The sequence below is a fragment of the Pteronotus mesoamericanus genome, unplaced genomic scaffold, assembly GCF_021234165.1.
Source record: "Pteronotus mesoamericanus isolate MK-2021 breed Mesoamerican mustached bat unplaced genomic scaffold, CSHL_Meso_final scaffold_651, whole genome shotgun sequence".
Lineage (NCBI taxonomy): Eukaryota > Metazoa > Chordata > Mammalia > Chiroptera > Mormoopidae > Pteronotus > Pteronotus mesoamericanus.
This window is the reverse complement of record NW_026555325.1, coordinates 21,683,225-21,705,913: the sequence shown is the minus strand read 5'-3', so window position 1 is coordinate 21,705,913 and position 22,689 is coordinate 21,683,225. Positions and strand designations below refer to the sequence as shown.

General features: G+C 44.7%; 1 protein-coding gene across 1 annotated transcript in view; it reads right to left on the bottom strand.

The window, feature by feature from the left end:
- The window catches only part of TANC1 (tetratricopeptide repeat, ankyrin repeat and coiled-coil containing 1), a 215,809-nt gene that overhangs the window by 53,927 nt on the left and 139,193 nt on the right, over window positions 1-22,689 (bottom strand). Inside the window, exons 5-9 of the mRNA XM_054562425.1 lie at window positions 20,539-20,669; window positions 19,324-19,510; window positions 6,855-7,118; window positions 1,386-1,508; window positions 292-573 (exon numbers count right to left, since the gene is read on the bottom strand). Of these exons, the coding sequence (XP_054418400.1) occupies window positions 292-573; window positions 1,386-1,508; window positions 6,855-7,118; window positions 19,324-19,510; window positions 20,539-20,669 (987 nt within the window). The remainder of the gene's footprint in view (window positions 1-291; window positions 574-1,385; window positions 1,509-6,854; window positions 7,119-19,323; window positions 19,511-20,538; window positions 20,670-22,689) is intronic.

The following is a 22,689-nucleotide window of genomic DNA, read 5'->3' as shown; positions in this document are numbered from 1 at the left end:
CCAAAAATTCCCCAGGGCACTTGACCAGGCCTCGCTGCCTTATCTCTGTTCATACAGAGCAGGAGACCTGAGGGAAGGCTCGCCTCACCCCCGGTCATAGCTGCACAGGCACTACGAGAGGCAGACCCCCAAACAGTTCTCCAACATGTAATCACAGCCCTGATACAGCAGCTGGAACAACTTGAGGAAAATTGGGAATTTATGGGAATTTACATCTATCCAAATAGGAATTTCCTCCATCTATCTGATGCTAATATGATGAGCCAGACAAGCAGTTAAACACGGACATACTTTTAGGTGATGAACTGGGGCTGTTGGAAGCGATCTGCCTCATGCGGCTTCCGTGGCAGCTCAGTGCCACCAGCTTAGAAATGATCGCCGTCTTCCCAAAGCCCACGTTTCCAACAACCACTGCGCCTCTATTTTCTGTCAGTTCTGTGTTCCTCAAGTTCTCTTCTATCTGGTGAAAGAGCCAATCCCGTCCCACAAACACAGAGTCTGTTGTTATGCTCGGTACTTCAAACAACAGGGGCTTCAGCAGGATGTCTTGTGGCTTGTAGGGAGCAAATCGTGCTTAGGAAAAGAAAGATCATTATTTTCAATGAATGCCATCATTTTATACACTAAAAAAGCTCAGTTTATCCTTACATATATGTTATACTTGGTATAGTCTGTAGTTTTACCCTAAAAGGGATTTGTATTTCCAATCTGATCCTATTAATACTTCTGTAAGGCCTCATTAATTATAATATACTATGGGTACTATAAAGTATTCTATTAAAATGACTTTCTGGTCCTTTTATGCCTCTAAATTATTCTCACGACTCAAGGCTGACACAGAGAACGAGAGAGAGTGATTTCAAGGGCCAAGCCATGTCTCATCAGTTTATCTCAAAGAGCATTTAAGATACATTTCTTCCACTGCTACATGAGTAAAATGAAAATGTGCCTTCGCTGGAGACAGGGCCCAGCCCCCATCGCAGGGTCACGGCGCTCCGCCCTGACGGCGACTCTCTGCACAACACAACTGTGCGTTACAGGCGGATGAAGGAGACGGCATCACAGCCCAAGGAAGTGAAACCCAGCTGATTCTTTGTTGATTTAAAAAAAAAAAAAAGAGGGAGTGTTAAACTACTCCTCACTTCAAAGTAACATGTTGCAGAATTACTTTTCAACTCCAAAAGGAAGTTATCACATATTTTAAGAAGTCCAAAATTGTTAAGGATGGCCCCTGGCACAGCTTCCAGAAAAACTTTTACCACACGTGCCCTCCATTCACATCATCTTTTAATAGTAGTTGGTTTAAACGCTGGTTATCACAGATTTTCAGCATTTAGAAAAGGAGCTCAGCATATCCATGTGTCAGCAGATGGAAAGATAAATACCTTTAACTTCCTGCGCCCTACCTCCGGCCGTATTGTGCCATGGTAATCTAATTGACGTTCGAAGGGGAGCATTTCTCTGCCCATCTAAATAACTCAAATCTTCCAATTTGGTCGAGCTGGTCGCTGTAATATGAAACTGAAGTTTAGTCTCTTCAAAGTTGAGTTTAATATCATATCCAAGCTACAATTATAAACTATATAATTTATAAGCGATTCTGTTCAGGCATTCAACAAATTGTACTTCAATGTGATTTTGGTTTTATTCGCCCACCCAGGTTGATTTTCCCAGCAATGCTGTAAACCAAAAAGTGGTAAAAAAATAAAGTGCTGCTCATTCTTAAATGAAAGCATGTTGATATGGTTGCTATCAGTCTCCACGATTCCTGGACATAGACAAACTTCACCATAAATTTTTATGAAGAAATGTGACAATCAAGTGTCACTCTGAAAAGCTCCAGTACTCACTGCAAACAGGCAGCATGGTACTAGTGTTCTCTGCAGCCCTGAGAACCGGCCACCAGTGCCGGAACCCCAGCCTTGGTAATTAGGGGAGCAGATTCCACACGTACAATTCCACAGCGCTCACAGCCCTAAAAGCCAGTTCCTGGCAATATAAGTAGCCATGTGGACTTTAATGGGAATAAGCAGTCCTAAGCTTCAAATATTTATATACGTGTGTGTATACATATTATATTATAATATTCCATATGTATATACTTTTAAAAATTCTAAAAATAAGTAATCACATTTACCTCTGATCAAATCAGTAAGATTTATAGCACATAGCTACCTTTTTAAAAAGGATTTAGGGTCTATTCAAACATAGACATAGTTGTATTACAAAAATACCTAATGCAAAATAAGTTTATTCTCAGCAAATCTTAGAAGCAAATATACAGTGTTTTTGTCTTTAAAAAAAGACTCCTCTTAATTACAAACACATCCTAGGGTCACAGCAAGAGAACTCTAAATACATTTAATTTAATTTGGTTTGTGGGTTAAGTGGCCCAATATAAAGTACTATGGCTCTTAGACATACGATGATTTTCAGGATAATAAAACACAGATGTCATCTGAGGGCAAATGAGGAGGAAGAGGGAGTTACATTCCAAGGCTAACTTAGGCTTCTAAGTACTGGAGAAATCATTAGTGGGACCAAATCTCAAGGGACAGAAGTCAAGTTGGGCCATCTGTCTGCTGAAGACCCCCCGGCTCTGACCCAGCATCCAGCGGCCGACCGGCGCCACCTGCCTGGTCTGGGCCCTTCCTATTTTCCCTCCCAAGGCCTCTGTCCTTTCCTAGATCTCCGTGAGCACCATCCTTCTCCTTCGTTCAACAAGCACCTGGGTGGCTCCATGGCCTGGCTCTGTGACAGTGTGTCCGCTTGCGCTGCATTCTCCAAAGGGCAATCGACTGTGTGCCCTGCTCACCTTCCCAGTCCATGGAGAAACACGCGACACCTTAACTTTACAATAGCACACACTTATGCTTCTGTATCCTCTCAGTCATATCCACACCCTCTTCACATGCTCTGTGCACATTCACATCAATACTTCATGCAATCTCTCCTGTCGGAAAGATTCCACTGATTCCTTATGCAGGACTGCCAAAGGGACCCAAGCTATGGGAATCCAACAGCAGCCTCTGGCTTCTCCCCAGGTCCTTCACGACCACACCCATCACCCTGGCTTCCTATAATGATGTGCCTTGGAATGTTATTTCGGGGGACCTGGGCCTCAGCAAGGAGAGGGATCTGGCCCTCTCCTTGGCATATTCACCATGAATACCCCACATGCCCAGGGTTGAGGTAGAAGGGACAACCAACAGCGTAACCCATAAGCCAGCTGATGAATGTCTGACCTGCTGCTTCGGTGCAGGGGAACACAAAAGATGCTTGGAGCCCTAAAGGGTTTCCCATTTCCCTTCTTCTTCTGACCTCTTAAAACATGACAATTCAGTTTATAATTCTGTGACAACCAAAAGAATCAAGAATTGGAGGCTATAAAGGGCTAAATTATTGCAAAGAAGAGATTGCCAAAAAAGCCCTTGTTTGACACAGAGGCCAGAGATGAAGTTTCAGATGCCTGTTTTCAGATTTCCAGTCACCACGGCCTCAGCTCCAAAGTGTGCAACAAGATGCCTCAGCAACTGCACAGTTAATACGATTAAGCTGTGCTGAAGTGGACCACACTCAGCAGGCCTGCAGGTCACCAGGCGCCGGCTGCCTCTGCCTTCCAGGGTGCGTCAAAGCCATGGACAGAGAAGGACTGCAGAGTAGGAGCAGGGGGGCCCCAGCTGCCCAGCTCTGCACCCGAGGGTCCCACCTCGCAGAGCTGGTGCGTGCGCCCCACTCCACCTTCTTGCATGTGCCTTCGGCAGGTTCTCAGGCATTACCAGTACCAGAATCAGACTTGCTTCTGGTATTTAACACTAAATGCTTTCAAAATCCTACACAGTATTCAGAGCTGACAAAAATCAGAGGTAAAGCAATAATTTCATGCTGCAATAAACCTATTGAGAACATGTCTACAATTAAATTAATTACATATTTATTGCACACACATTGTGTCCAACATCTGGGTGAGAAGTACATTGGAATATGTTCAGAGATGAGTTTTTTGGTGGGATGGAGAGAGGTGGGGTGGGGTCGGGTGGAGTGGAAGGGGAGGCACAGAGAGACTCCTCTAAGCTCCATAAAGAGAAACATCTGTTGAAACACCATGAACTAACCTACCAAAAGTAGATGCCATTAAGTCCAGGCAATTACCAGTTAGAGTTTTAAGAAAACTGGCTAGTAATTATGTTTGTTGGTCTCCTGGAAAATTAAACAGTGTTCTGTGATCCACTTAGGGAGTATTTCAAAAGGAAAAATAGTCAAAAATAGTTGAACCCAATTACCCAACTCCTAAATGATGTAAGACAGCGTTTTAAAGGCTTCTCATTGTTCTTTTAAAGAAAGGAGTAGGTGTCCGCGCCGTCCATTCTGGTGTGACATGCTGTACGGACCTGGGAGCGGCATTCGAAACCAACCCCACTATAACTAGCCATTTACAGAGGAGCCCTCTGTATACTCAATCTCCAAACCTAGCCAACTTACTTTTATGATCTTGTCCATAAGAATGTCACTGTACTAGATGGTTAACAGTGAATAGACAGCCACAGTGCTCTGTGACAGGCTCAGTGTCAGTCACAGCTGGCAACCTCAGGAACTCGTTTCTGCACCCTCCCTCCCCAGGGGTTCCGGGACCCTTGAGGCCAGTATCCGCGTGAACACAGGCCGTTACCTGCCAGTCCATACTCTCCACACACCAAATCAAGTCAGTTGATGTTTCCTAGCAAATGGACATTTATTTGTGTTTACATGGACCTCATGTGCAAACACTTCCGAGAGGTTATAATATATGGTCCTTCACATATGACTGTAATCCTTCCAACATCTAGTGTTGCCCACTGCCTTGTTTGTGGCAGCCTGCCTTCTAATCACTAGACAAACAGTGCGGCATATGGTATAGACACCCTGAATCTTTTATTCTTTTCAGAAATACTTGAAAAATCTGGCTATTCCTTCTTAACTGAGGTTCAAGCTTTAGGGGTAGGCGGGTGGACAATGAAAAATCTACCAGACTTCCAGCTTGTCGACAGATACTATGATGTAAAGGCCTTGCCTACTTCCTTTCAAAATATGCTTTTCGTTTATAAAATGTGCAATACAGAAGAAATGAGCAAACCCATTAGGCCCGGCAGTCACTGCTCAGACCCAGAGGAAAAACTCTCCCAGTTCCACAGGAGGCCCTGCTGAAGTGCACACGGAGGAGCTAATGAATGAACACAGCAGACACCAGAAAGCCCTGCTGCACAATCACTGCAGACGCCTGGAAACACTCAGCTCACACCCACTGTCATTTCACATGGCAGGAGACCACATGAAAGAACATCAAGCAGAACACGTCACTGCAAATGGGGTGCTTTTAACACTGCTGAATTAATTTATCGATGTGTTTCCTAATTTTAAAATAGCTTCATGAAATTGAATACAAGTTTGCTATTTTGTGGGAGTCAGAAAAGCTATCAAGTTCTGGGATAATACAAATGAAGCATCCATCATAAGTCGCTAAATCCGGTCACCATTGCCTTGGGTGCCACATGTTAGGCTGTAGCAGTGGGATGGTGGTGGGAGGGCACACAGGCTTCTGGAAAAACCATCACTCAACACACATAAAGCTCTCCCGTACTTCTCTCTGGCAAGATGTGCCAAACCCCTCCTCTGGAACAAGGCCATGGTATTTCCTTTGAAGCAAATTAGAATTATGCCTCAGTACTTTCCCATCAGGGCAATTTATTTATCAGCTGCTTTAGAGTTCCATTGTTAAAAAAACAACCAACAACCACCAGAGTGACCTGCCTCATCCAGAAGGAACAGTACAAATCACAGAAAAATCCTTTGATGTAGAAAGAGAGAACCTGGGCCCATGCGTTAGTAGAGGAGAAATTTTAAGCACTGCATTGGTAACAAAGGATGACTAAAACAAGGCCCGACTGGGTAGCTCAATTGGTTAGAGCATCATCCCGATACAACAAGGTTGTGGATTCAATCCCCAGTCAGGGCACATACGAGAAGCTAACGAACACACAAGTAAGTGGGACAACCAATTGGTGTTTCTCTCTCTCTCTATCTCTAAAAATCAATAAATAAAACAAAAATTTTCTAAATGACCAAACAACTTCCTCTTCTATGTAAATTCTTCTAAGTTCATTCCAAGGGAACTCTTGAAACTCAGGACCTAAAAGCAGGCATGACAGCTCAGATGCAGAGCTCCTCCCCCCACCCGCCCCAAACTACTCTCCTTGCTTGCCAACCACCCACTGACCAGGCATCTGGCAACAGCACCACTTTCGGATCGTGTTCTAGGTCCAGCTGCCCCGTCGTGCCTATTTTCAGTTCCTTGACTGAGAGCTCTCACTGCCTCTGCTTATGTTTTCAGCTGTGAGATCCCTCCTAACAGAATTATTCAGACACTGGACCTCCCATCTCTAGGATGGACCTTGATTATAAAAACTATGTTTGGAAGTTGGATTAGACATAGGCATTCTTTGAGCTGCTATTAACAACGTCACTCAAAAGCATGATCCCTGTTTACCAAGATGTAGTACAAAGTCATAAATTTACTCAGGTGTAAAATAACAAAAACAAGGACAGAATTTTTGGTACTTTCTTCCCTCATAGACAAAGGGCCATATAGTCGAAATACCAGATTTAAAGAATTCCAGAGCAGAAGGATCATTTAAAGACAATTTAGTGCAGCCTTATCATGTTTACAGATAGGTGAACTGAGGTCTAGGAAAGTTAAGTGCCCGACCCATGAACACAAAGCTGGTTTGTGTCTGGATTAGTGTCCCAAGTGAAAAGAGTGAACACAGGGCACCTCAGACCCAGTAAGATAACCCTTCCAAGGAGAAGTGCGGCCTTACCTGCAACTGAGTTGGGCCGTGGCATTATTAACGAGCTGGAGCTCTGAGAATAAGGGACCGGACCATCTCCAACCGAGGCTTCAGCTTTGGGCGGCACACTCTCCGCTGACCCAGTGGGCTCCTCTTCTGCCACTGGGGAACAGTTATCTGCCCTGCGATCATGAAGCACTCCCTTCTGCACCCCTAACCTTAGGCTTCCATCCTTATTCCATTCCAAACTGGAGCCACTCCGGTCATCATTTTCGGATGAACTTGTAATTGTGGCTGAAATGAGAGACCAAAATACTTTGAAGGAGGCTGGTCACAGCTGAGGCTGTTGAGAGTGTGTACACGTACACACACACACACACACACACTCTCTCTCTCTCTCTCTCTCTCTCTCTCTCTCTCTCACAGCCCTTACCACGATCAAGGGAAAATTTTCCAGTCCACACAGATTTTTATCAAAATATGTTTCATACAATGTATTTTAGTAAATTAGAAGAATGTTGCTTATCAGGGGAAATAAACTGCTAAATTATTCTACAGGGGAGGAAAAGAACTCTAATAAGAAGATAATGAAAAAGCTGTCTAAAAGTGTCTGAGAGTCAACAGTGTATCCGTGTCATTTGGAGATGATGTTGCCTCTCTTTTTAACACAGATGAATTGCTCACAAAAGAATTTATATCTCATTAAATTCCTTTGAACCTTTAAATAATTTTTCCAAAGTAACAACATTTGTGTATAGGATGCGAGGGCAGGGAAGCACCATGGTTAATGCAGAAAAGATGCAAAAGAAAAATCTGTTCAAAGCGACACAACTGTAGAAACAAGCAGAGAATTTGGTCTTCAGAATTAAACTTTGGATCATCTGTTCAAGACAATCCAGAGACTCTGACTTGACTTTATTCCTTTGGTGGCACAGAATGGGAAGCCTCTATGTAAACAGCGAAAGGAAAACACAAGCACAGGAAGGGATGCATGATTGCAGAATTAAAATGTAACCCCTGAGAAAGAAAACCAGCACAGGAGACCCTCCAGAGAGAGGAGGAGGAATATGATGAAGAAAAGCAATACAGTACGGAGCAAAAGTAGGTTTACAGTGGTTTGTATGGTAAATAATACAATAATTAATAAATAATACAAGAATAACTTCTGTGATTCATGTACCCACGACTGTGAACCTATTTTTGCCCTACCCTGTAGTCACTCTATGTAGCTTCTATAAATAGCCACTTCCATTATCAAACCATACGTGATCCCCTTGTAAGGACTATTGACGAAGGACACTGGCTTGAGTCCTTGAGAACAAGGGTCATGACCTCTGATCCCTTTGTGTCCCCAATTGGAACCCAGCAGCCTGGGCCCTTCACTGCTGGAGGTACACGGGCGTGCACAGGGTCAGAGTGCATTCAGAACCCGGCCTCCAGGATTAAGCTGTTTCATCAACAGACCAAGAGGACACATACTTTTATCAGCAGGCTGGTGAACTAGCTCCAAACAGAGCCTGTTATCTAGGATCGAAAGGTCCAAAGGGATTTTGTTTATTTTTACAATGCTCTTCAAGGTTTATAAGTAAAGACAAAACACGTTCCTCGCTGTGGCTGCAAGGCTTTCTGCCCCAATTCTAAAACTGCCTTTGCTCCTGCTGTTCTAGTCTAGACTTACTATCCAGTGCTTATCTGTTTAAAAACCCCTCCTACATGCTGAAGCCTCCCTCTTTAGAGTATCTAGCACCCAGTCTCTTTTTCTGAACAGCACAGTGCCTGGCACATATTAAATGCTCAATAAATGCTTATTCAATGAACGGGCAAATGAACAAACTTCTATTTCAGCTGTGGTCACAGACACTACATTTAACTCATTGTTCTTGGTTCAGGACTGTTCGTGTTACATCTCTAACCAAAGTGTGACTTCATTTGTCACAGGCCCATCACACCTTTTGGGTATCTGTCACTATCCCCAGCATTTCTCAGTACTCTAGCAGGAGTATTAATGCTCATCTCCCCATGTGTTTGGAATCAATCACAGCCTTCACTGTGTGTGTGTGTGTTCTTTTAATGGCTCATTCATATGAGCATAAATACAGCAAGTATGATTCTTTCTATCCTAAACATGCTGCTGCTGGTGGCAATAGTAGCAGCTCACGTTTACTGTAGGTTACTATGCGTCAGGGACTGTGCTTACTGCTTCACAGGCACACTCTAATTAATTAATGTCGTTTATTAATGGTAATTAATTATTAATTATAATCCATTAATAAGTTGTGTATATTTTACAAACCTTCATTTGTAAGTCCAATGTCTGGGACTCAGAATGCTTTTCTCACAGAAATGTTATTAGGTTCCTAGGCTACCCCAGTATCTAAGTTACAGACTGGGCGGGGGGGTGAGTTGTTTGGTTTCAGAGTTGTGTCTGTTTTGCATTGGGGCACACATCCTTAGGGTGAAAAATAAACAAAGTCAAAGTGATGTTTTTCCTCTTCTGTTCCCCTAAGTGTCACACTTCAGAATCAAACCTCCAAGGACCTGAGCCCTGACTCAGACCTCAAGCAGCGGGAACACAGAAGAGGGGCTTCCCTACAAGGGACAGCACGCAGAAGCAGCGCTTGCAGGTTCCAGGAGGCAGCTGAGGAGAGCAGGGGCAGCCTGGTCCGGGCTCCTGGACTGAAGGGACGGACGGAAGGCCCAGCTCCCCCTGTGCAGCCACAGTGCCCCAGCCCTGACCTCCGACAAGTGACACACTTAGGGCCTGGCAGTGAGCACAAGGGAAGTGGGTGGGAGGGAGGCCCCGCTGCAGCAACAGCAGCTGAGATGGGCAGTCCCAGGTGCGGTTGTGGCTGCAAAAGCAGTGTATTATGAGTTGATGATACGTTTTGTGAGTAGGAGACTCTCCCGCTGCCCGCAGGAAGTTCACCTGAGAGACTTGGCTCCCCGTTCACACTCACCAGGCCCTGAGAGACAGGAAGCCAGAAGCTCTGACGCCAGGGGCCCGCCCGCAGAGATGTTCTGCTGAGATCGCCCCACTTCACAAGATTCCTGCCTAGGATCTAATACCGGATCCACCCCCCTGGCCTGAGGCCCAGGCAGTGTACTTTCATCTCGGCTCAGGCCCGATTAAGCCCTGAGGCAGATCCAGTGGGGCAGATAAAGGCCCGGCCTGTCCAGTTTCCCTGCATGACCCAAGAAGCACACCGAGTGGGGCAGCTCCACAGCCGCCAGGAAAGAGAAAGCAGTTACTTACAATAAATGACAAGCTACTGAAAAATATCTATGTTTCTTCCAGGCTAGCAGAAATCCAAACTCCTAATTACATTAACCCAGTCACCTTCAAGTTAAAACACACACACATGCACACACACCATTTTAACTATGATGACTTTTTTGAGAGCTTTAAAAAAAATTAGTGCCATTTGACATTTTCTGGGGGCTGCATAGTCTTTAAAGCTCCCTAGCAATTCAAAAATTCTAACATTTGATTCCTTCAACCAGTTCAGATGCCAGCTTTTGTCAATTAAGACTCGCTACCATCATCATACTGGGTCTCAAATACTCTTCCAACATGCAAGATTCTGTAAATGAGTGCTGTATCAGGCCTCACGTGTTATCATCAAGCTATGAGGTTACGTGCTGCTCACAATGTGGTATCAACTTCGGTTTGGTATTGCTCACTGATTCACATGTGCTACTTCTGATTCTCTGCATAGTTTGAAATTCTTTTTAACCACAAACTGAGTGTTATCTTCCTCTGTAGTAACAGCACAGGGCTATAGTATTTACAAAAAAAGTTTCAAACTCTATTAGGACACATACATGACCACCACAACCATGAGAAGGGTGGACAGGATGAGAACCATCAACCCCACCTTGTAGATATAGATCAGGAGAAACTGCTCGCGTGCTCGCTCGCTCTCTCTCTCTCTCTCTCTCTGTCACACACACACACACACACACACACACACACAGTTAATGGTATGTCCAATACCAGTTCTTTGGACTGCACATACACTGTGTTTTGAAATTCCCTTTGCCATGCACAGTGCTCAACACGCAGAAATGGCTCTAATTATTCTTGGCTCAGAAATACTTTGCAGTTCATGAAGTCTGTCTTGTTAAAAACAGTAGCCCCTGGGCTAGCTGGTAGGGGCCAGCCACAGGCTCAGAGGAGCCAGGAGGGAGCCGTGGTTGGGAGGTGGGGGGAGCAGAGAGATCTACTGAGTCATCCAATGTTTTGCTATATTAAGCCTCTGCAGTAAAACTATATTCTTTCTCTTTCCCAATTTTCCTTCACCCCTTCTTTGTCTTTTAAAGGTTCTTTCTATGTTGAATGTACACTAAACATAGAATCAGGGGAAAAAATCCATTTCATTCCAGGACTCAACAAGTACTTTGATTGGATATAAATCAAGTTATAGGCTTTAAAGAACATGAATAGAAAATTAAACTGACTACACCATTAGTCCAGAATTGTTTAGGAACTAAGGATCATTGATATCAAATGTAAACCAGATAGATAGCAGAGGTCTTTCTGAGCTGTGGAAAAGACAAGAAGTAAAAAATGCAAGAGGCTTGGGTTCAAACCTTGGCTTCTCTTCTGAGGACCCAGGGTGTGGGAGGGTATGTCTCTTTGGGCCCAGTGGTTTTGTCTCTTTCTTACAAACATCATCTTATATATTTGATTGTATCTCTCTCTGCATATATGACACTAGACACTGAAGAATAAAACAGTCTTCCCATGTATAAGCACAATGGATAAAATCTTAGGAGCCTGAGCCTGACTCCTGACTGCATTTTTCTTTTTATTTCCTTTTTCAACTCATACCTACACTGAGAAAGAAAAATCTTGTTTTACTAAATGTCTGTCTGTGAGCATTTTAAGTCCACTGGGGAGAAGTATAATAAATAAGTATCCTTCGGAAATAACAAGTGGCTAAATGAATATTATAATAGTGTTTCCTATGTATGGGCTCTGCCCAAAACCCTTATCATAGCTCAACTCACTCACCACTCACAGAGGAGCCCCACGGGCAGGAGGGCCCCGCACCGCCCACAGCCTTGCCGTGCTCCGAATGGGGCCCTGCACTGCTCTGACCGTGCCACGGCATTCGCAGGAAATTGTGAGGCTGCACCCCCAATACCTGGACTTCTAAATTACGTACGTATGCTATTCTCATTGATTGTAATATACACCACACACAATGAGAGAGGGAAAAAAAATGGAAGTTGAAATTCTCTTCAAGCACTCCGTAACTGTCCTGCATTCTCTCTTTTCCAAGCCAGGGTTCTATGAAGAAAACCCTTTGTCCTTCCCTGGATTGTGGAGAAAATCAGATACAAGCGCCTAAGTGGAGGGCCTCCTATGTCATCAGTGCTCAAGAATATTTTCCTCCCCACTCAACTGAAGAAAAATAAAGTAGCACTAAAAAACAAAAAAAATTAAAACTTCTATATTCAGCTTAATGGTTGACAGGAAGAGTTTAAAAGTTAAAACTCTGGACCAGCGAATTCAAGATCAGACAAGAAAGAAATACAGTGGTTACTTATAAAAATGAGAAAAGAGAAGAAGAGAATAAAAAAGGAAAATGTGGCTACTGCAGATACTACCTGCTTTGACATCACTGGAGAAAGATCACTAACGACTTTTGAAAGGGAAAGCAAAGAAACAAGAAATGAGTGGGAAAAGATCAAAGAGACAAGTTAAGGAAGCAACCTGTGACTCCCCGTCCTCTTGACAGATCTAAGTTTTGCTCCTCTCGGCGCTGCATTTAGGACCTCCCCAGGTGACAAAGGGGAAAATGGCACGGATGAAATCAGCCTGCACGCAACCTTCTGACTAGGACGCCAGCCTGTGCTTCGCCCTCTGCCCCACCCACAGACTGAGAAACCACACAGGGAACTGAGTCGGAGGCTCACCTGGAGGGACTGCTCCCTCACTCCCTTCGCAGAGCAAGGAACGGGCTCCAGTGACGGCACTTGAGCTGACGCGGCCTTCCCCGGAAGGCCACAGGGAGAGTGGCCTGAGTTACCTTTGGCTCCAGGGAACTTTCTGGCTTCTTTTACAACTTGTCATGGACAACAGCTTGGCTCCTCTGGCCAGGCCTGTGTAATGTGCTGCAGAGCCCCACTCTCTTCTGGCCTTGCCCTGTGTTTGGCTTGTGACAGACAGATCTCTGTACCAAATCTCCAGCTCAGAGCTCGCTGCGTTGCGCAAGGCGTGCTCTGCTATGACATGCAGCAAGGCCAGGGACCTGAGCCATGCATTCAGAGCAGCATTCTTCAGGCTTTTGATTGTGGAAACACCTAAAGGATCAGCTGGAGCAGGGCGGTGGGGGAAGGGAGGACAGACCTGCCTCACTCAGCCACTGGCCGTAATTCAGCCGACATAGCAGGTACTAGCCTCTGGGTTTAAACGTAACTTTTTCTAGTGACAGCACACGACACAGTGTTTAAAGCATCACGTAACCTGAACACTGAAGGCGTAGACAGTGGAGCTTGTTACATGGTCCAAAGGCTCCCCAAAGTTCTGGAATCTTCCATAAGAGAGCACAAGGCACTGTGAGTGGTTGATATTATTATGCACCTACAACATACATCTTCCATCAGAGATGCCAACCACCGTCATGTTTTAAACCCTTTCCAGCAGTTGACAACTTGCCAGGCCCTCCAGAGGACAACAGACCATTCTCTGGTCCCACAGGTGGACAGGTTTTGAAATAGATACTGTGCTTATCTTTATTGTCTCTTATTCCAGTACTGGACAAACTTGCTCTTGGTAAACAGGAGGTGCCAATAAATGCTTGCTACGCTGACAGAACAACCAATTTGAATAGAAGCATAGCAGGTGCTTTGCTGTCTCGAATAATCACCAAGGATTTCTTTCCCACATTAAATGTATTACAGAATTATATATGTAAAGGCAATTTTCTTCCTTCACCTAAGAGATTTAAAAAAAAAAGAAAGCGTCTATAATTAAGAATGATTTTTTTAAATTGCAGGCAAGTAGTAAAATGAATATTAACACTGATCTGAAACAGTAAATAGTTATTATCAAATCAGTTCCAAAGCATTTCAATTTAGCAGCAAGCAGGGCAATACAGGTGGCAACAAAGTAACATTAGCATAAAATCAAAAGGGCAGGATTTACCAGTTAAAAATGAAAACACAGGACAATTAATTCCCCTTTGCATGCCTCTCTATGCATGCGCTCATCTCTCCTGGGATACCAGGTCCAGGAAATAAAAGGTCTAAAGCTACCTCCGGAATCACTTTCATTTTACAAGCTTAGGGGGGCATATAAGAGAGACAGGGAGATAAAAATCAGCCCATGATAACTTTTTCTTTTAAGTACCCTAAGCAAAAAAACAAATATTATCCAACTCTATCTAATAAGCACCAGCAGGATAATAATTCAAGTGCCCACTCTTTCATTTTAAGTCACTTTGGCAGGAGAAACATTTCTGTGAAGGTATTCCCCTGCCTAAATTTACACCTGCCTCCCAGCTTTCAAGTGAGAAGGAGGAAAGCAAATAAATACAAGCCCCTCCCCCCAAAGAAAGGAAACAGGAAGCAGGAGAACCCACGTTCTTGCTTTCTCCCTTTCATATTCTGAACACTTCATCGCCCAGAAAGCTACCTGGCCTGGCTGGTGAAACGATGTGGCTCAGGTGTTGGGAAGCCTGGCAGGTGAACAACACACCTGCTCGGTGCAGGAGACATGCCTAGTAGGGGAGATAGGGCCCCTGTCCCTGGGAATCCCTTCCCCTCCCTTCCTGGATCTGTGCAACCACCCGCTCTCAAAAGGAAACACATCTACCGCACCACAAAAGTCCTCTGGAGATTCCAAGTGTCAGCAGGCACAAGCTGAGAGTAGAAGAGGGGATGGAAGGGGTGACTGACTTTTAATGACCTCTCTCCAAAGCCAGGATTTTTCTAATTGCTATCTGTAAGTCCTTGTCCTGGCCACATATATTAAAGATTTATATTTCTAAGAAAATATACTATTTTTATTAAATAATAAAATAAGATAGGAAAGATTTATTATTTTTTAAAATCTTGATAGGAAAGCTGGGTATTGTTTGTTTCTTCTCATCAAATATACATTCTCCTTCTTCCTTGAGAAAAGCCTATTTCCTTAAGGTAAATATCCACACATAAAATATTGATCATGATATGGGCATAAACAAATACTAAACAGTATGTTCAAATAAAAAAAATCCTTCAAAACCCACTATTTTCAGTGGTACTTTAAAAAAATCAGATTGGTTTTCACACAGATTCTGATGAAAACACATTTGTTCAAAGCTGGGATTAATACAGTCCACCATTTCCATTTGTACAGCTGGGAGCAAGTTATATCAAGGGAGTATCAATAAGAAAAAAAATGTTTTCTCAGGCAGGGAGGAGACACCTTTAAAAGCCCCTTCTTTATAATTTTTTTTTTCCTTTTCAAAACAAGTAATTGAAGAACTAGTTTATGGTGACTGGGTACAGCTGGCTTTCACATTTAAAAGGTTTTCACACGGCAGATCAGAAAAATCAGACACTAACTTCTAGGTCATGCCAATGATTTCAATACGTAAAGAGTAAGGAATTTTACTTTTTTTTTTTAAAAAGAAGATATTCATAGGGAATTCAGTTAATCCCATCCAGCTTAGACAGTATTTTTACATGACAGAATTATTATTCTTCTAAAGACATTTATGTTGGCAGAACTTGGACCTCCTGAAACAGGATAGAGTGGGACTCCCCTCTGCACAACACAATCAAGTGTGAACAGGGGGAGGGGAGGATCTGCTGAGCTCTGGCCTCCACAGAGAAGGATCGGAAGGGGTCCAGTAAATGCTTCCAATGGTTATCAGCCTGCCTCTTCTCCTACTAAGCAGTTCCTAAAAAGAAAATTATCTTCCCCTGCAATATGTCAGAACCGGTAGAAACAGGCCCCCGGCAGGGAAGCCTGTGGCAGCCCCAGGAAGGCGACCTGGGCATGTGGGGACGAGCTGCCCTCTGGCCCTGCTGGGCGAAAGCACTTAGAGTAAATATAATCAGCAAGATGGAAATCGGCTTAAGTAGAAGGGGAGGCCCAGGAAGACTTCAGGATGGGTTAGCACTGTTGGAAATCTCCCCTAAATGTCCCACATAAATGGTGTTAACACTGCACACGGAACGCCGGTCCGAGCCCTGTAGCGTGGGGGCCTCTAGTTCCCCAGAGCTTGTAAAGCCATGGCGGCTGTGGGCACTTCACACCGCCCACCCCCAAAACCTTTGCCGCTCCAACCTGGGCTCTGTGGGTTGATGAATCTTAAACGACTTAAAATGGAAAATTCACCAGAAAGCCTCTTCCTCCCTTCCCTGGCCCTACGTAAGTTGGAACATGGATCTGGACCAGCCTATTTTATAAGCGGCTGCCAGGCCTTCCAAAACAGAACGCCAAGGTATCTCGCTTTCATCTCTGCCCACTAGGATCGCTGTGTTCCTGAATATTTAATTCTGTTAAACATTGAAGGTTGCCATTCCCAGGCTACACCTTGCCAAAACAAGCCCTGTTCTTCAGGGAGAAGCAGCACACACGCCACCCCTGGCAATTACAACCAAGAACCACAACCGAGTCACAGGGCCCTGGGTCTCCGAAGAGGCAGTCCCTGGGCTGATTCAGGAGGAAGCTCTTTCCCTCGTCCGGCCCCGCCACTCCTGCCCCTTCAAAGACTGTGGCTACAGTCTGTCTGGAGAGGAAATACTTGCTTTTTTCCCCTTCTCCTCCCTACCACACCTCCAATGTGTCCCTTGGCAAAGGACTGTAATGCTGCAGGTCACCAAGGGAGAGAGAACAGAGGAACGTTGTCACCAGCCCAGCGTTTCCCTCTCAGCCACCTGTAGTCCTTACCCCCCCGCGCAGGGGATGAGCTAAAGCAACGTGAAGCACAGTCTCCAGTCTGGGGGGTCTTCCATAAAAAGGGGGCTTACCACCTCTCATTCCTCCCACTTTCATCTGCCGAGTTAAGGAATACATTGACTTGAGCCAAAAAATGAAGGAAAGCTTTGAGGACATAAAATGTGTCATTTAACTTTAAGGACAAAACTGTTTAAAATACAGATGACGTTAAAGATTTGACAATGCTAACTTGGACTGGGAATCCTGCATACCTTCTTTATAAACCAACTAACATTCCTTCCTTCCACAGAAATTGATAGTAGCAACAATTCTCTTTAATTTCTCATTCTCTACACCATTCTAGGAGCCCAGTAGAGAGCTGGGATAATACAGATGAGTCCCCTCTCCACATGAGATGAAAGTAAACAATAAAACAAGAAAAAACTAAGTTGAAGAAAAACACTGAGGAGTAACGGAGAACATATAACAAGGGGACTGACCAGTCTCAGATTGAGTGGAACTAGAGTAAATCAAGCACTAATTAAAGGCTCAATATTCCCGCAGCTCAGTCTTTCATGGACAACACAGGACCGAACCAGCAACTTTTCTTTCCTCCTGTTAGAGCATTTTTAATTGCAGCACTGTATCTCAAAGAGAAAGAAAGAAAGACAGAGAGAGAGAATGCATACATGAATGAATGAATGTCATTTTTTTGTTATTGAAAAAGTTTCTGACTGTCAAAACAAGTAACTGGATTGGTTGTAGTAAGAGGCACAAAATGCCAATGCCAGAACATACAATGAAAAGGAAAAGTTTGTCCATTAAAAAAAAAAAAAAAAAGGTTGCACTGGCCAACTTCTTGAATGAAAATAAACTCTACAGAGGAGACGGAATTTCAGCAGAGGTAAAAATGATGTAAAGAAAGTCATCTGGCTATCACAGAGCTAATACCAGAGACCTAGCAATGGCGAACAGCTCAGAGGGAGACAGGGCACGAGAACAGAAGGAACACTGGGAAAAGTTAGCTGGACTAGACTAAACAGCAGGTGGGCCAGCAGAGTGAGATGAGAATGGGGAATTGGCAAAATAAGCTCATTTGAAGCAGATTGAGAATTTAAATTTGCTACAAAACCTCAACCCACCATTTCTATGAGTGTCCAGAATCAGCTAACCTACAGAGAGCAGACTGAGCAGGGCTGGAGGTAAAGGGGGAAATGAGATGTGACTGCTAATGGCACAGGATTTCTTTTTGGGGTGATAAATGCATTCTGAAAGCAGGCTGAACTCTGAATATACCAAAAAAACCCCCAAAACGTTCAATGGCTTAAATGGGTGAATATTATGGTATGTGAGTCGTACCTCCATACAGCAATTAATCAAACACCCATTCACCAAAGAGCCTAATCCCAGTGAAAACTGAAGGAAGAGGCTGCCTTATTATGCTGAGGGCCCCAGACAAAGCTGCAGTAAGGATGACACCAAGACGCTCACAGTCCAGCCCCAGGAAGCTGACAGATCTGCGGCCACCTCCAAACTACAAACTGGGTAAACCTGCAACTTGGTTTTTCAAATTGCACTTGAAAGAGAATGCAGGTCACTCAATAAAAACCAGGAGCTCAAATGTCATTCCATTTGGTTACATATTATTAAGGAAGCAAGTGGGGTTCAGTCCATAAGAAAAAGTAAAATATCTATCAAAGACATGTAACCCAGCAAAAGGGAAGGAGCTGCATTGTTCAGTAGAGGACTGATGTTAAACAGCTGCGTGACCTTAGAGCCGAGGCGCCCCTGGGTGATCCGCCCAGCAGTCCCACATGCGTGTTTCCCAAAAGGCGCCAGACAGGAGACCTGAGACCCACAGATGCCCAGGCCAGCCTGCAGAAACTTAAATGCAGTCTGTCTGGGACTGGATGTAAAAACAAAGGCTCTTAAATTCCCTGGATGACTCTGACATGCACCTGGGACTAGAAACTACTAAACAAATCAGAATGCTTAATTTTACAGAGAGGAAAGAGACGTGCAAAGAACTCAAATGTTGCTCAAAGTCACTGAGCTGAGCAGCCCGAGTCAGGACTAGAATCCTGACGTTCACTTCAGGACAACCACACGAACTATGGAGGTACAGGGGGAACGGGGGCGCATTCTTAGAAAATCTTGGCCTCAAAAACTGGCCAAGCCCTATAATGGGATAATTCCCATTATAGGAAACCAAAGAACAAACACCTGGAAATACGTAGGGAAGTACGTGACCTTAAGATTGGGCTGGGGAGACTTTGCAGGATGCGTGGATTTCTCTGCCCTGCTGTGTCCTAGTGAGACCCAATCCCCAACAAATGCAATTCATTAGTGCGGAGGGCAGATTTTTGTAACTTCACAGGCCACATCTGACCGGGAAAATTTTTTACCAGATGAGTCCAGTGTTATAAAAGGAACACCAAGGAATGTCAAAGCCGATGCTTTATTCTCTCGGCTGTGCGTGGAGCCAGCACTGTCTGCAAAGAGCAGGGCAGGCCCTGGCAGACTGACCTTCACAGACCACGCTAAACCCTCTGAAGGGGAGCCTGGAGAGCGAATGCTCTGGCGGACGTGCATTGAGACATTACCGAGCAGTGTGCGCCTTACCTATAATCCCACTGTCCTTGCTTTCCAGGGTGGAGCTAGGGCTGCTGATGGTCTCACAGGGACTTTTGCTGGCTGCAGTCTTGCTGACACAGCTATTCAAGGTTGAGCAGGGGCTATCGGTGCTAGGAGATGCGGTGCTGCTTGTTAGTGTGGAGCAAGGACTGATGCCTTGGCTCAGAGCTGTGCACTGCAAGACGAACGGAAGCAGGAGTTAGCAGGGCTCACACAGGATGCTTCTAACACATTCTTTTGTTTTTAACGCTGAAACAGTAACATGAAAAACAGGAATGTGGAGAATAATTTTTAAAGTCTTGGGAGCTTAACATCTATACGGATCTTACGCGTTTTAAAAGAGAAACATCCTTGATCTGTTCCCCTCCCTTGTGATTCTTGTTTTGTGGCAAGGGCAGCCTTAGAAATAATGTAGTGGGAATGCGCATTTGTGAAACAGAAATAGCAAGCAGGCAGACTTCCTCTCATTTCAAGTCTGCCGAAGACAAATGGGTTCTTTGACCTCTGTACGGAAAATCTGGGAACTCTGTTTTCGTAATGTTTCACAAGCACTGCAGCCCGATTCAATTCCGCAAGATTTATGGGCTCTGGGAGCAGGGCAAGGAGACTGGTGGTCCCTGGGATCTCAGTCAAGGCATGACACCCATGCAGAGACCCTGGCCAGGGGCAGAAGCTCCAACCAGTCCCTCATTGCTATTCAGCCGGACACGTCTCCCCTAGAAGTGGCAGGCTGCTGCGCCCCAGGGTGGGGAGTGCGCTCAGGTAGATGAACCATGTGGTCTCATCTCATTTAGTCTCTGTCTCATCTCCTATAAATCTTTTTCTCACCCCACTGACCCTCCAAAATCTCAAGTGCTAAAAAAAGCAGCCATATGAGAAGAATGCTGCTATAAAGATAAAAGTAGTATCATTACTACGGGATTCTCTCAGCCACTTTAATTCATTTAGCCACTCTTCTCCGGGCGGTGACAGGAAGGTTAATGTGGACATTTTCTTAAGTTCTGCAGCCTCCTGCGTCTCTCCCCACCTCCCCACTGCAAAAACCCACAAGCGGTTGCAATAAATTTCAATACACAACAGCTCAAACTCATTTGACTGAACAATGACTTCCCCACTCGAGGAAGCGAGGAAGCGGGGTGGATGGTCGCCCCTTCATTCATCCTCCGAGCAGGTGAGAAATGCAGTGGCTTCCTCGGGCATTACCATGGTTTCATTTTTTTCTTCAATGGTTATGTGTGTGGCACTTGGGATCCCTTCTCCCAGTAAAAATCCCAGCCTTGTCAACAGTTCTTGAGCTGCCGGCGAACAGCTTGGTTCATTATCAGCCTTTGCTTCTGGAACAAAGAAAGAAAACAATGAAGATGCCCCTGTGGGACATTTCAGTAACACATCTGGAGGAGCTGGCACCAGAGCTGCTTGTCTGGGGCCTTTGCATATTTTTTTTTTTAAATGCGCAAAGTTTGACAATGTTGCCTGTCCTCTAGCAATACATTGTAATTAAGAGGTTGTGACTGGTTAGGGAAGACAGTAAAAGATAAACTCCAGGTGCAGAAGGTGAACTATTTGACCTGAATCAGAAGAACCCAGTGTCATGATCTGAAAGCGATGCTTAGTTCCACGTCATGTGAAAAATGGGTACACCAGACACCTGAAGCAGAAAAAGGCCTACCCTGCCTCTTCCTCTTGGGGAGCACAGTGTGGCCAATGCCCATAGGAGGCTGAAATAAAGGAAAACCCGAGAGGTCTGTTAGCAGAGGCAGGCAGGCTACTTAAATGTTGGGGTAAAACGGAAATCAAGTTTTCATCAAAACAAGGCAGGGGCATGACCACTTCGACAGAAACTTGCTCTGCTCACCCCACAGCAGTGAAAGACACCCAGGATTCCAACCCAAGGGTCAATCATCATAAGTCCAAGTTGAAACAAAGATGGTAAATCCCAGTGAAACGGGTCCTGAGAGATAGGATCCAGTAATACATTCTGTTGTCCACTCCACAAGAATATAGAGAAATCGGGCTGCGTTTTCAACGAGCTCCACAGCAATGCTACAGCACCTTTTACCTGAAGGCCCCCGGCATGCGCGCAAGACTTTCTTTCTTTCTGATCTCCCTAAGGCCAGTCCTTGCTTTTGGCACTGAAGAAATTTTTGTTGTTGCATTTGATTTAAATGTTGAGGTCTAGGTAAACCTTGTATCCAAAAACCTAAGGGTATGTCCTTAATTATGTTTGACAAAATGATATTCACATTATTCTAACCCCTCTCTTACATTTTAAAATCAGCATCCATCAGAGAATGAAGTAATGTATAAAGCAAACTGTGCTTACAGAAATTAGAACGTAAGAATATCCAACCTGTAATATAGTCTCTCATCTTAATGTTTTGTTCATTTTTGTTAAATTATCTAGATACCTAGAGCCATACATTCATGAACCAATTTCCCTAGATGTGGAAATCTGCATATAACAGACAGTAGGTCTTAGAAAAATACAATAAGGAAAGAAGAGCAAAATAGCAGTAATATCGGCACCAAAGTTCAATGGTAACTGCCTTTTGTGAGGAACTGCAAAAATCAAAATAAGCAGAGCTGAGAAGACCTTCTGTATTACCCTCACCCACACATCAGCTTTGCTGAGTCATGCTCCCTAGATGGCAGCTGGAAGGGAAACTAGGGGAGAAACGCCCCACCCTTATTCTCAAAGGCTTCCCGTGTTTGGGATGGGAAGAAGAGCTGTTTAAAACACAACCTGGGATGGTTTTAGTTGCTCTAGAAAATGAGGAATAAAATAACCAAGGCTTGAGTTGCTTGGGTTGAGAGTGCCCTGGATCGTTTGAGTGAAACTCGTAATATGCAGGGGCAGTGGCCGCAGGCCAACAGGGTTAAGGGAACTGCCCAGGGGCAGTCACCCCCACGTGAGAGCCAGGCAGCAGAAGGCCCCTTCAGAGATCTCACCAGAGATCTCAGCCACATTTTGATTCTCAAGGTGCATGGGCACCTGGGTGAGGGAGGCGGGAACCAAACCGAATCAACACTACCCAGGCACACCCAAGGGCCGAACCACTTCACAGCATACTCAGCCCCACCCTCCCTTGTCCCAAGGCTTGGGCAGGGCGAGCTGCTTTATCTTTGGTGGCAGCTGGACCAGAGGGAAAGAACAGGATGCAGATGAGAAGGGGAAGAAGTGGGTGAAGGGGCAGAACTCAGCAATTTCTCTAGTCCACGCCCCCCCTTTCCTTTCGAAACAATCTCTATACACTACCCGATTGTGACTGTGCCCCAGAATGTCTAGCTTCTAGTTCAACCTGAAACACTGGGGAAAGAGCCAGAAACTACTCCCAGTTGGCAGCTGCTATGGCG